At 32.3% G+C, this 14,595-nt stretch overlaps 1 protein-coding gene across 5 annotated transcripts in view; it reads left to right on the forward strand.

Annotated features, from left to right (window-relative positions):
* Window positions 1-14,595, forward strand: part of LOC140040802 (uncharacterized) — a 190,795-nt gene that overhangs the window by 165,648 nt on the left and 10,552 nt on the right. For 4 of the 5 annotated variants that reach the window (XM_072087013.1, XM_072087015.1, XM_072087016.1 and 1 more), the window contains 7 exons: window positions 4,545-4,724; window positions 6,334-6,478; window positions 7,089-7,305; window positions 9,592-9,684; window positions 10,388-10,640; window positions 13,318-13,490; window positions 13,650-13,805. In XM_072087013.1, the coding sequence (XP_071943114.1) occupies window positions 4,545-4,724; window positions 6,334-6,478; window positions 7,089-7,305; window positions 9,592-9,684; window positions 10,388-10,640; window positions 13,318-13,490; window positions 13,650-13,805 (1,217 nt within the window). The remainder of the gene's footprint in view (window positions 1-4,544; window positions 4,725-6,333; window positions 6,479-7,088; window positions 7,306-9,591; window positions 9,685-10,387; window positions 10,641-13,317; window positions 13,491-13,649; window positions 13,806-14,595) is intronic. The other variant, XM_072087014.1, reaches the window with a different exon arrangement.

Genomic DNA, 14,595 nt, shown 5'->3' on the forward strand with positions numbered 1-14,595 from the left:
CTATAATGGGTTTAACCTGACCGATTTTTTTCAATTTGTTGGATGTAGTCTTTTATTGCTGACCTAAAATAAGGTCATTATAGGAAATTTAAAAAATCAATAATTGGTGTAAACACAGACCTTTAACCCCAAATACTGTCTCTGGTGGTACCTTGAATGAATAAGTATATTATTAAGTTGATTTTATTTTGCTAAAATTCTGATTATATGGAGACAAGTGTAGCTGCCCACCCACACTTTCCACTCTCTCTAGATCTGCATGTTCAAAGTTTCCCGACTTGTAAATACAGTAGCTTGGGGTTGGGCTTGTACTACTCTACTACAGTACACTCCACCAAACATCCTCTACATTTTGTGTTGTACATTGTATTTTATCAATTATATCAAACCTACCTGCTATACCGACATGCATAAAATCAATAGTGTTTAATTTTATTGCTACAAAATCTATTTTTAAACTTTGTAGTCATTGTATAATCAATAAATGAGCATATGTTATGACTAGAATTATGTTTTTTGTTAATTATAACCATATGATGATTTTAATATAACAATAACTAAAGTAATCCACAGTCCTAATCCATTAACAAACCTAGCAACAATTATTGTCTAACCATAGGGGCATCACATGGAGAAATGGCCCCTGGTTTAGCATACCTAAGTGGCTCACTAATGCTGGATAGTCTTATGCTCTGGGCCCATAGTTTAACCAGTAAGTGCTCATAGTGGTTGTGCCACTATGCAGTAATGCAACATGCATTACTGCATAGTACCAATTACAGTATTTTTACTTTTACAGTAAATTGTTGCTTAAATCCTTTATGAAACACTAATCCCCTTTATAGTAAGCACCTATTGTTATTGTTATAAAATATTATGAACCATTGTTTGACATGCTGATTTGAATGTATACCCAAAATAGTACAGAAAAAAGAAACCATTTGTGCCCATATGCACTTTTTGGACATCCATACAAATCCACCACAATACAAGTGTATATCATGATATACCTGTATTCCCAATACAATAAATAAGCAACCTGTTATATACAAATTTAAGACTTATTCAAGTGAATATAAGCCAATTTGTGTGTGCGAAGTATGGCTATTTCTTTTTATTAAATTGTGTTCAGTTCCTGGCAACCAGTTCCTGACAACCTTTCGCTTTTTTTGTGGATAATCTAATTGTAACTATGTGAGGTCAATGTGAAGGAGAACTTAAGCGGTAAAGGAAGAACTCATCCCATAAATCATGAAATTAAATAGATTATTCAGAATGACAACTTTTATCTTGGGTTTATACTCACAATTTATGCTACTTTTTTATGAACTATTAGGGTATGTTCAGATCCATGAAGTTATGCTTTTGTATTGCAAGCAATGTCATTATAATTAATGCCTCATAACAGCAAAGTATTCAGAATTTGGGCGGACATATGGTATGCAAGAGTAAATTTGATTGGTTGGGAGGTCAAAATTGTTGATGAATGACTTTTGTATCGTAAGCGTCTTTCACTAATCTTGTATCGTGAGCTGTCGTGACAAAGAAACGATCAGTGGCTTGTACTAATCAGCCATATGGAGTTACAAAAGCATAACTCCGTTGGTCTGAACAAGCCCTTTTTAGTTATTGAAACTTTTAGGTTTAACCAGGTCATTGGTTGAAATCTTGAGGTGTGACAGTACTTGTTATGCCTTTGCCTCTTCTATCTTAAGTACAAAAGTTAGTTTAGGAAGTTTTAAAGAATGAATATATTAATAAAGAATTATAATGATACCTTTTATTCCCTATTAGTGCGTTATAAGTAATTTGTAAACTGCACAAAGGTTAGAAATGTATATGCACGTATCCTTGTCACCATCTTTTTCCTGTTTGTTTGCTGTCTAGTTGATTATTACAGTAGTTGTGTGTAGGCACCTCTTAACCCGTACTACATTTCAAGTATTAAAATGTTCTTGAACATTGGTGATTTTTATGATCTTTGCAACATTGTCACCAGAATAATGGCACGCAAAGATAGCTTTACAGAGTTGAATCAATTAATTTAATAATACCACAAAAATATTGAAATCAACTTTTATTCTCCCACAAGATCTTGTCATAAACTTGAGGGCTATAGTATATTTTTATTTTTTCATTTGAATGTGTGTAGTGTTAGCTGACAAATATTCCATTTACAGAGTTCCTTCTTCTAGCACAAGGAACCCATAGTAGTCTGAAACGTTGATTTATTGACGCAAGTCAACCTGAATTTCATCCTTGCATTTAACTTAATTTTGTGAAGATTCTAGGGCAAGATATTCTGAAAAGAAGTTATTGTATCATCATAAAACTGGGACAATTGTTGAATTGTAACAAACTTCTCAGTTGAAAATAGAATTGTATGCCCAATTGAAGTTTGATAGATAGACATGCCCTAATTGCAGTCTAATAAGATAATGTAAATATTTATTTGAATTCGTTGATTTGGAATGGAATATCTACAGAATCTTTACTTATGATTACTGTATGTAGAATACATGGCTTGTTTAAAAATATTTGATTATAAAACATCTAGCTTATACAGTACTACAGACAGGAATCTTTTTCCTTTATACAGTATGACCTGAATGTGTACAGATGGCCTAGAATAAAATAGTCAAATGCGTCAATTCGAGGTATATTCATCATTTAAGATCATGCAAGGCAACTAAAGGCTGAAATACATATGATTTTTCTCAAATAACATCGATAAGTATGGAACGCCGTTTACGCAAAATTTCGATGATATGAATTTTATGACGTGATATGTGAATGAAATGCAATGATATTAATTGAATGGCGCGATATATGAATGAAATGTTTTGAATTGAATGCTTTGAATTGAAAGTTTTGAATAAAATGTTTTGACTGAAATATTTTGAATGAAATGTTTTGAATGAAATGTTTTGAATGAAATGTTTTGAATGAAATGTTTTGAACAAAATGTTTTGAACGAAATGTTTTGAATGAAATGTTTGAATTGAAGCAGCGTGGAAAGGAGATGAGGCCCAGAGGGTACCCAGGCTTAAGAGGTTGAGAAAAAAATCGCGAGCGGGAATGACATACGCCGCCAATAGTTTGACTTTTCAATTCAATTCAAACATTTCATTCAAAACCTTTCGTTCTTCAAAACATTTCGTTCAAAACATTTCATTCAAAACATTTCATTCAAAAAATTTCATTCAAAACCTTTCATTCAAAACATTTCATTCAAAACATTTCATTCAAAACATTTCATTCAAAACATTTTATCCAAAACATTTCATTCAAAATATTCAATTCAAAGCATTCAATTCAAAGCATTCAATTCAAAACATTTCATCGATGCATTTCATTCACATAACCCGTCATAAAATTCATATCATCGAAATGTTGCGTAAACGGCGTTCCATAGATAAGCATTTAGCTTGTAAAATCATACAAGTATATTTACAAATCTTTGTCATCTGTCCGGCTTTATTCACAGACTAGGGGGTCGCATGGCCTTCAAACTTGGTGAGTGGGTGCAGCTCAGTTGCGTTTGTTAGGTCGTCAAGGTCAAATTTCTAATTTCTGAAATTGCTCCAATATTTGAAATCCGCTCCTATAGTAAAATGTAATATAGTTACTGCAGCATTCAACAACTTTACCATGTTGTATTTGACACAGCACATTTGAGGATTAAAATGCCATGATTGTTGACCCTGTGTCGTTTACAAGAAGGGTTTATAGGGCTATCTACTGTAAAAAGTATTTGTTTGATAGTAAACAAAGAAATGGTATGAACCTTGTTCTTAGAAACGATCTTATGGCATTAGCATATTCAATATGTATGTAAAACATATTTGTTCGCGTATTCTAGTGTTATACCACGATTCTCATTTCAAAATGCATGCACCAATTCCCTGAAGGTCTTGTTTTATTTAAGTAGTCAATAGCACCTTGGAGTTGATTACATGTAATTATAAATTCATTAATGTTTAAATAAGTTGACTTGTATATTCAGCAAATTGTTCGTACTGGCATGTAAAAATAAAATCAATAATGTTGGGATGCTCTGACAATAAAACATTGCAGGGCCTTGACCTATCACAATGAATGGCATGACAATTGTAATTGACAGTAGATGTATTATTTGTATCAATTCTGGATTTATTAATAGCCTACCTAATACTATTGATACAGACTAGTGAAAAATTGTAAAAATTATAATATTTGTCACTTCCTCATACCATACCAATTTAAGTTGGAAATGTAAGTTGGGTATTTTTCAGAGATTATGAATCCTGTAAAAGTTAAAAAATTCAGTATTCTATATTGTAACACAGAGAGAATTCAGAAAGTGGAGGAGTGAAATAGGTGGAGAACACTTGTAGGACCCTGTTCAATGGATTGTTTAAGAAAAGTAAAGTGCTAGATTATGCAATTTTTTCTTAGATTTTTGTTTCAACCTGAACAAAGTTATGGTATAATATTTGATTGTATTCATGACTGAGCTTAATCAAAAGCTTTACTCTCAACTGTCAGACATTTTTATCTTTTAGATATCGAACTCAGCCTGTTGAATCTTCCAAGTCTGAGAAGGAGCAAGCAAAGAAGCCAGTAAAGAAGCCCACAACACCTCCATCGCAGAGGTTTAAAACACAGCCCATCACACCAGATGAAATGGCCCAGGTGAAACAGTTGATAGAGCCTTCAGACACAAAGGCTTCTATCTCTGAAAGGTATGGTATTATTTAGTATTGTCTATTTCAGATAAAATTCATACTATACTTATGCATTGAAATCAACAATAGCAAAAAGAAATAGTGGTCAAACAACCAAAATACCACAGATCAAATTAAAAAATCATCTGTACTTTGCAAAACTTGCCAGCGGGCATTTCTTTTGTATGACAAAATATATATAAATCCAAAGGCAAATTACTGGGAAAATGACAATGCTATGGGTATCAGTGGCTGGATCTTAATGGAGTTTAGAAATAAATTAAGCAAAAAGCTAAATCAAAACAAGTAAAACAGCCAGAAAAATGAGCAGAGCTTTCGAGCAACAGTAGCCCTTCATCAATGCAAGTAATAAAGTATATAATTATAAAAGGATGATGTGCAGCTCATTCAACAACAATGAGGAATGAAGCTTTATTAAATGCTTTATTTTAAATTATGATCCTTAAAGTGGGCTAATTTATAGGTAGTTCATTGAACTTAAGATGTTTAAGTAGAACCCCTATTAAGGGGACACCACAGGACCCAACAAAGTATCTCCTGAATAGTGTTTAATTATTATTAGTGCCCCTTGTTTAATGTGAAATGTCACCTTAATAGGAGTTTCCTCTGAATAGGAGTGTCCCAAGTAGGAGTTTTCCAACATCGTAACTGCTCCTTGCACATCTAGGCTTTAAATAAACTCAATGACATTTATTTACATCTAAAAGCACACAAGAGCAAGAAAGAAATATAAATAAATTTACTAAACAATTTGGGGTAATGTACAGTTATGAAAATTAAGAAATAAATAAGTGGGCAAAGTCCACCAAAAATGAATAATAAAACATTAATCTTAAAATGAATAATATATATTTTAGAATAAATATCAGACTACTTAGGCACTGGAGTGTACCAGTAGTTTGCTGCATGTTTGGAAAGCAAATCATCTTTTAATTTCAAAGCTATTACAGTATTTATATTTCTAATGAATATTTTTACTGTTGACAAAAATACATATAGCCTTGAGAATGATTTGATTTGAAGATAATGAGTTTTAAAAACTACTTAAAATTCGGAAAAGTTTGGAACATAAATCGTATAAAACCAAACCTAATTCCAGTTTTTTTAATTTTTAATTTACTTCCTTTTTGACTTTTTTTGCTTCCCTTGAATACTTACCTGGATGTTTTATTTCCTGTTCTCATTGAAATACTTATAAATGATAATAGTCAATTTTATGGATTTTTGTATTTAAAAAAAAAATCCTTTTCCTTTTGGTAAATGTTAATAATTTCCTTTGGTCTACACATTGTATTCTCAATATTACTATTTCAAATATGTGTGTAAAATTTTATGACGGAAAAAAATCATTTGTCCAATAAAATTTGCAACTACTGTTGCTTCTATAGCAGACTGCCTATTAAAAAGGGACCCAACATAGTATCCCTTTACTATGGGTTGAATGGCTGTAGTGTAAAACATATATTTCCCCTTGTTCAGTTAATATGGGTGTTTGTTTGTTTGTTTGTGACTAATATAAAACCAGATGATATAGGGAAATTGGGATACACTACATAGAAAGAAAATTATAAATAATATAACTAACATTATTCTGTGGTTTGTTTAGGTTGCAAAATTTAAAAAGAAATGGACAAGAAGGCTGGAAGAAACGATTAAATAAATATGATGATGTACCAAAATCTACCGTCAATGATCGATTATCTCCACTTGAAAATAGTGCATCAGTTAAAAGCAATGGAGAGGTAAGTAATGTAAGATAATCAAATTAAATATTCATATTTTCTCAATTTTGTCTACATCCTCCCTCTAGTCCATCACTTTAATACACCATCACTTCTGGAAGGTGATAATACTGTCAGGCCTTGCCCAGTCCATTTAGTTTGATCATTTGTTCATGGTATTATTGTTGTCTTCATGGTTGTATTATGGTTTGTCTTGTACCTAGACATTACTTATAGTACAGGACAGGGGGTTTACAAACCTATAATCACAAAGAATATGGTCAACATTTATGTTATGAACAATCTTTTTCAAAATGGTTACCCAATGGCTAATAATAAAGACCATTGCCATTAATAAAAATGTATTGGAGTTCATTCAATAATTAGTTTTAATTTCAAAATATAAATAAAGTCCATGGAATTCACGACCACTGCTCTCTAACTTAGTGCCCAACTGGTGTGTTTATTATCATTCATTCTTTAATTCAGATAAATATCCATATAGGGAGAAAATTCTATACATAACAAAAATAAATATAATAAGAAGTATCGGACTAAATATAAAGTAAATAAAATGGTTTTACACCATCTATGGTACAATTTAGACTCATTATATTCATCATTATTTATTAATTTGTAGGTTGTTGATAAGCCGTCAAGTAAGATGGGTATTGCAGAGCGTTTACAAGCACTTCAGCAGTCTGGGGAGAATCACTGGAAGTCAAAGGTTCAGAAGAAAGATATTGAGCAATTTACCATACAGGGAAAATTAGAAAAAGCAGGAAAATCGTCAGATTCTGTTTCATCTGAAGAGAAATTGTCTATAGTAAATAGAAAAAGGCCTGGGTCTTTCAGAAGTGAGTATTTTAGTAACATGTATGGTTCGTGGTTGGTTAATATGGACCTTTAGATTTGTGACAATCAACGACCTAACTAGGTCAGCTCAATCATTGTGTAAATGGTCATCGTCTGGACCTACACTCATCAAAATTGTTTTGAGGTTGGAAGTGAGGAACATATCCCAATATCCCAGGCCTCGAATTTTACCGCGGCCAGTGCCGTCGGTGCCCTCCCAGTTGGCCTCAATGCCCTCGAAAATAAATAGCACCCACGGCCACTACTGGCCTGCCCTTTTTTTTGCGTTGGCCGCGAGTGCCCTTCCCGAGTTTTACCACAATAAAAACCACTGAATTAGATAGAAAATAATGTCAAGAAGATTTGTTTACACGACTCGGACGAGACGCAAAACTATCGCCTGTCTTCGTTGCAAGGGGATTTCCCTAAACGCATTTATTAATACTGTACACACAAACAGTAAACAAAACATCGAACATTGCAATAGGGTAACCAAAACAATATCATCCCGGCCGCCGTGCGTGGTAAATCATGGTATAGATAGTACATTAAAATACAGGGGTGTAAACTTTAATAATCAAGCTAAAAACGTTCCTCGATCGGAGGTTACTGAAAGTATTAAAGTCGCACAATAATCGAGCTAGCCGCCTTCGATAAAAAAAATTACATGCACTCCTAGCTAGCCTAGCCTATCCTCCCGCCGCCGATCCGGTCGAACACACGCAATTCAATGCATTGGGAAAACAATTCTATTTGACGCACACGCACCCTCTGATAAGAAATTTCACACACTAACTCACAATGTCGTGTGTGAGAGTACGCGCGAAGGATCGGATCGTTGGAAAAACAATTCCTTTTGACGTACACGCACCCTCTGAGAAGAAAATACCATGTGCGTTCCTGCATGGTGTAGTCCATTATACGTGTAAAATTAGGGGTGTTTACCTTTAGCACCAAAGTTAAACCTGCACCTCAAACCGAAGATCGTTGGAAGTATATCATATTTATATTTTATCGCACCCACCTCAATCCAGCAGACAGATCATCGAAAAATCTTGTTTAACAACGTCGTACACTAAATTACCAAACGCGTTTTTACCGAATTCAAGGAAATGGTATAGTCCAGAATACACGTGCCGAAGGCTGAACAGAGAGAGAGAGAAAGGGGTCGGTGTCCGTCCGTGTTTTGAATTCTTATACATATGGGTTATACTAACAAAAATGCTTCAGAAATCGAAACTCGGAAAATAACTATAATTTATATTCTACTACATAATGTCATTGGCTTGATTTTTACCGTGGTTAACACTCTGTGTATGAATAGTTGTAGGTAAGGCCTACAAACAAATTGTTTTTGTATCATGTTTTCTCCGTCGGCTGCTAGCTAAGTAAGGCTGAGTAGCTTGCTGTTATTAAGGGTTTTTATACCTGTTCCGGGCCTTACTTGGTTGGCTTCACATGCCTTTTTATCGCATTATTTGAAACTAAACGAAACATTCAACACAGGACGGTAAACTATAAACGCTGAACATCGTACCTATTTATTATTTATATGGATCGTAAATACACGTAATATTTATATGAAATACAAAAAGATGTATTGTAGACAGTCCTACTACTACTCCGCGATCTGATGAATAGGGGGAAATCTTCAAAACATTTTGCGGGTAGAATTTTTTTTTTTTTTTGGAAAAAAATTCCACCCTCAACCGGAAACAAGCTATTTTTAAATTTTGGCCTAGTTATTAAAATATTTTTTGATTTTGGCCTTGGTGCCCCTTTGATTTAAAACAAATGGCCTTGGTGCCCTCCCATTTGGCCTTGGTGCCCCTAAAATCAATGAAAACCGGAGGCCAAATGGCCTTGCCCCTAAAATCCCCAAATTCGAGGCCTGATATCCCCACACGCACACAATAAATTAACATAACTCGATCGTCGCAAATTGAAAAATCCCTAATAGCTAGCAAGTGCAGCTACTATGTAAGTTAACAATGGCTGTTGGAATGTGACTATATTCACTGGAGTTTTATGAGGTTCAAATTATTAGTGTAAATTGTACTATATCTTCTGACTTTACCTCGTCGATATTGTATAGGCTTCCCTCAACGCATTATTTTTATTATATAAATGTATAGGCCTATAGTAGACAGAATTCCTATTATGTGGGCCCCTTTGAATACATTATTATATATATTCAAAATATGCACAAATTTCCATTATTCTATAATCTTAATTTCCTGTTGCTTAAGAAGGCAATTATACTAATTAGTATGTTCTCTTATTTTCAGCTATTAGCCAAAAGAAAGAAAAAAATGAAGAGAAAGAAAATGAAACAAAGAAAAACCAGATAAATGGAAAATCATTCTTACTACCAACAAAATGTAAGGTTTATAGATTGTTTTATTGTTCTATTAATTAATCAGATTAATACTCTAATGGCATAAATAGTGCCATTCATCCAGTCAGTGTTGTATGGTGACTATAGTGTTTATTCATTATGGTAATCTAATAAATAATGCTAATATTCAAAAAAACAATACATATTTCCTGTCTATGAATTGTTGCCAATATTGATCAAAAGTAAAATTACTTATACAAAGAAATAAAACTTTGGTGTAAGAGATATCAGCCATACTGTGCCATATTACTTGTATTTGTAGTCAAGATATTTAAATTCATTGCCTTATCCCAGATGGGACATAAGCTATCCCGTATACATAAATAGCTTGTGTACACCTTAGGTTAAGTCCTAAATGTGGCCCTTTCAGTATAAAGAAGAAATAATTTAAAATTTTGTTTGAAGATCTTATGAGCCAAGATAAGAGATATATCAGCCATACTGTGCCATATTACTTGTATTTGTAGTCAAGATATTTAAATTCATTGCCTTATCCCAGATGGGACATAAGCTATCCCGTATACATAAATAGCTTGTGTACACCTTAGGTTAAGTCCTAAATGTGGCCCTTTCAGTATAAAGAAGAAATAATTTAAAATTTTGTTTGAAGATCTTATGAGCCAAGAATGATGCTCTTGAAAATTCACAATTTTGCATAAAAAGCATTTAGTATATTCAATTTACAGTTAAAGTTTCAAGCAGTTCATCCTCCACGCCAACCACCACTGAATCATCAGAATCCGAGCCAGAAGTGCGCCTTATAAAGAAGAATATCTCCGTCCTCGTTCCTGGTGACGACAAATTTGAAGAGTTCTTTCAGAGCAGTTCCAAAACAGTGACCACTGTGTCTTCTACAAAAAAAGTTGAACAGGTCACGAGTCTCTCACAAGAGATTACCATTTCAGACTTTGATTTATTAACAGAAAAGAGTGGACCAAGGTATGTACTAGATATAATGCTATATTGCACATTTTAAATGATTTGATGATTAAATGATTTAAACTGAAATGTGCCCATATTATATGGACACAATGATGTCATGTCACTACCATATTTTGGCACATAACACTTTTTTGGTCAAGCTAGTTTGATAGTGTAGACAGAGCTTAAGGACTGGTTCACACTATTATAACTGTAATCGAGAACGTGATCACAGTCTGCATGTGAACACATGATCTGGATAGCACAATATTCCTTGATTGATTAGGATAGGTTGAGAGGATAGAAACCTTTGTCCCCCATCAGTGATCTTGTTTATTTAAAAGACAAAACCTCACATGTTTTCAATTGCTTAAACAATAACAAACAACTTAACTAAAAAACAACCCAAAAATGATCTTTGTGACTGAATTTAAAATTATTATAAATTTATTATACAGATATAATCACAATCAAATATAATTAGTAAAATAGATACTAAAAGAAAAACACAAGACAATAGGAATAAATAAATTCACAACATAATGGAAAAACTGACACAGACAGACAATTTTATTCTACTATTTAATCTCATTTAATTGCTGTGTGCATAAATATTTGCCTATACAGCAAAAGATTATTATACCTTAATATGATAATCTAAATAGAGTCTGCCTCGTGGCATCCTCTTCTTAGTCAAGGTCACTGAGACAGTTTCTATTTTAAAAATTCTAAGTTAAACAACATGTATGATTCATCCAATTATAACTGTATTCTTTCCTAACGTAACAATTACAGTTACACACACATACACATATTGTTATATTGAATCTATATATTGCTTTCTACCATACCATGCTGAGATCAATACGTTATCAAACTGGTTTTGAACATACCATTGAATGCCAGTGTTAAACATGGTAGGGCAAACAGTTTGAACACTTTTTTCTGTAAGGTTACACATGACTTCAAAAGTTTCTCTATTAAATAAACACCTGCGTTGATAACAGTTTGTCAAAGAAACATTTACATTACTAATGATTAACTCATTTACATTACTAATGATTAACTAATTTACATTACTAATGATTAACTAATTTACATTACTAATGATTAACTCATTTATGTAGGGAATAATATGAATCAAAATCCCACTGTCAAACTGTTTTCACATGGTAGGATGAAGAATTTAAATATTGAATATAGTGACATATTTATTATGTTTTTCCATTAACTTAAAAGTAATATTAAATGTACTATATAATATAAAATTAACAGGCAAAAAGAAACTACAACCCACCCAGTGATGTACTAACAATTATCTATTGCTTTCCTTTAGATTTTCTATCTTTCAAACTATGCAGAAATTCAACCGAATTAAATTACTTTCACTGTATATAATCCACAGATGACCTTTGACATAGTTCTATACTAAGTCCTACTCTCGCCACTAATTCATGTAGGATAAGCATAGCTAAATTTACAAAATGTTGTCACTTGTAATATCTGTTATATATTTGGATGGATTTGATATTAGATATTGCTAAGCTTTATGTAAATTGTAGTTTATTAAATTACATAATCAATATCTGTAAATGTATTGTATTACACTATTTGAAATGTGTCTATCAAGTGCGCCAATAATAATTTAAGTAACAATGCGCAATTCAACCTAGGCTGCAAAGAAGAGTTTTCTTGTATTGTTTATCGCTATAGAGTCACGACGGTAGGTGGCGCTGCATGGTTGCTAGCGCAATCAAAAATGCGTTCAGCCTGTCTGAATGGTTTGGAATAGGCTTATTAAAGTAGTCATTTTAAAACTTAATAATTTTCAATAAAAACAAACTAAAATTTCAAAAGATCACTAAATATTTGTTTTTAATAATCTATTTATTCTTCAACTACAGTTTAAGTTAAAAAAAATCAAGCTAAGATATATAATTTGATAGAAATACAGATCTTTACTGTTTATCAACATAGTAGCGTTGAACGCATTTTTTGCTTGGCTAGCAACCATGCAGCGCCCACTATCGTTGTGACGTCACACCGTGATACTCTATTGTTGACATAAATACAATTTCTCAAAAAGAATATTTTACATTTTAAGCTTACTACTACAGTACATTTATTAGATGTCTTGACATGACTTATCCTGTCCCCACAACATACGTTTTTCATACATGATGAAAAATAATGGAGTACCTAAACATTAGTAATCACATTAGCTTTATAGGAAACATTAGTATGATGTGTGATGTGTAAAAGTCTTTATTTTCTTATGCATCATTAACATTTATATAGCTCCCATAGGATTAGATACACTATTATGTATCGCATAATATTTATATGTTGACTTGGTTTACTTGTATACATTAAATATATTGTATGCAATAACTGAAATGATATTACTGTTATGTTCTAATGGATTTATGAAAGAACACATTCATTACATTATTTTTAAAATGAAAAATAAGTAATTTAACCACTGGATAGTTATTCAAAATAATGCCTTTAATGTGTTGGTAACAGTTTAGTAGAAAAAATGTACAGTACTTTTGCTAAAATCAGATCAATCAAATATTAACACCAAATGTACATTTAATTAGTTAATAATTACAAGCTAACAGTAATACCTGTACACTTTAGTATATTATTTTATCCTCACTTTTAATTAATATTTTTTTTAATTATTTTTCAGGTTAGATTCAGTAGTATCAAGTCATAAAAGAACGTTGAGGCCTCAGCGAAGGGTACGAGGGTCTGTGAATCCAGTAAAGGCATTGAAGAATCGTGAAGATGTTCGATCAGAGTACACCGAGGAGAGAAAAGAAGTTGTGCAAATTCAAACTAAAACACAATCACAGAAAAATAGTAAGTACTACAGTTAATTCAACTGACCTTTGACTTGACCTATGTTTACATGTTTGTCATGCAAAAGTAATGCTGTATAAGTTATTTTAATGCAAGAAATCAGTATTCCTGAGAGACACAAATTTTTTTTTGAGAATATAACATAATTTTTTTTTTCAGTAGGTGGTAAACAAACAGATTTTACTGGGTATTCATTAGCATATTTTACAAGTCGTATGGATTTGAAGAGAGTGAGTTTACGAAAACCAGGAGAAGCCAGAGTAGTAGAGGGGTCTATGCTTCCATATAAGGACCTGATGTTGATGCAAATCAAAGGTAAGTGTCAGGGCTATAAATTTACTAGTTCTACAAAATCTAACTGGCGAAATGAACAACCAAACTCGGCCTAGTATGATACAATACATAATATATATTGTCATTTAAAAAACATGATAAAATGAAATTAAGATTGGTTAAATTCAACGTGCAATACAAACATTACAAACAAGTCATTGCAATGAGATATAAGTGACATACTTTGCTAGACTAAACTGAAAATCTATTAGCTAATTTGAGCTCAGAACGTGAAATTAGAGTAAAGAGATAAAAATTAAGCATTTTGAAATCGTATGTATTGTCTCTGTCGGTGTATTAAATTAATGATAATTTGTCTGTTAGAAATGAATAATTAGATCCATTAATTAATCATTAAAAACAAAAGGTAATTATAATTTGCATTGCCTAATGGATACAATCAAAGATACGTTTTAAAGCCATCGATCACATTAATGTGAGTGTGTCTGGCTTCTATTGTACTTTAGCCTGCCTCTAGCTTAATGTATGACACATCTTTACCTTGCACAATAAGTAATCAAATGACAATGATATTGTACAAAATATATTATATCCAGCAATGTTTGTTGAATATGCCATTTTAATGTTGCATAATAGTTGTTCATTTTGACAAAAAATTGGATTTAAAAAAAAGTTACCTGAAAAGAAAACAAATTATTTTATCGAGCATTGTTTGTTAAATATGTCAATTAAATGTCACGTTAAATTTGACTGTGCGCTCCCTATATAATAATTCCTGATAACAAAACAAATAACAAAATAAGTATATGAA

The sequence above is a fragment of the Antedon mediterranea genome, chromosome 2 (assembly GCF_964355755.1).
Source record: "Antedon mediterranea chromosome 2, ecAntMedi1.1, whole genome shotgun sequence".
Lineage (NCBI taxonomy): Eukaryota > Metazoa > Echinodermata > Crinoidea > Comatulida > Antedonidae > Antedon > Antedon mediterranea.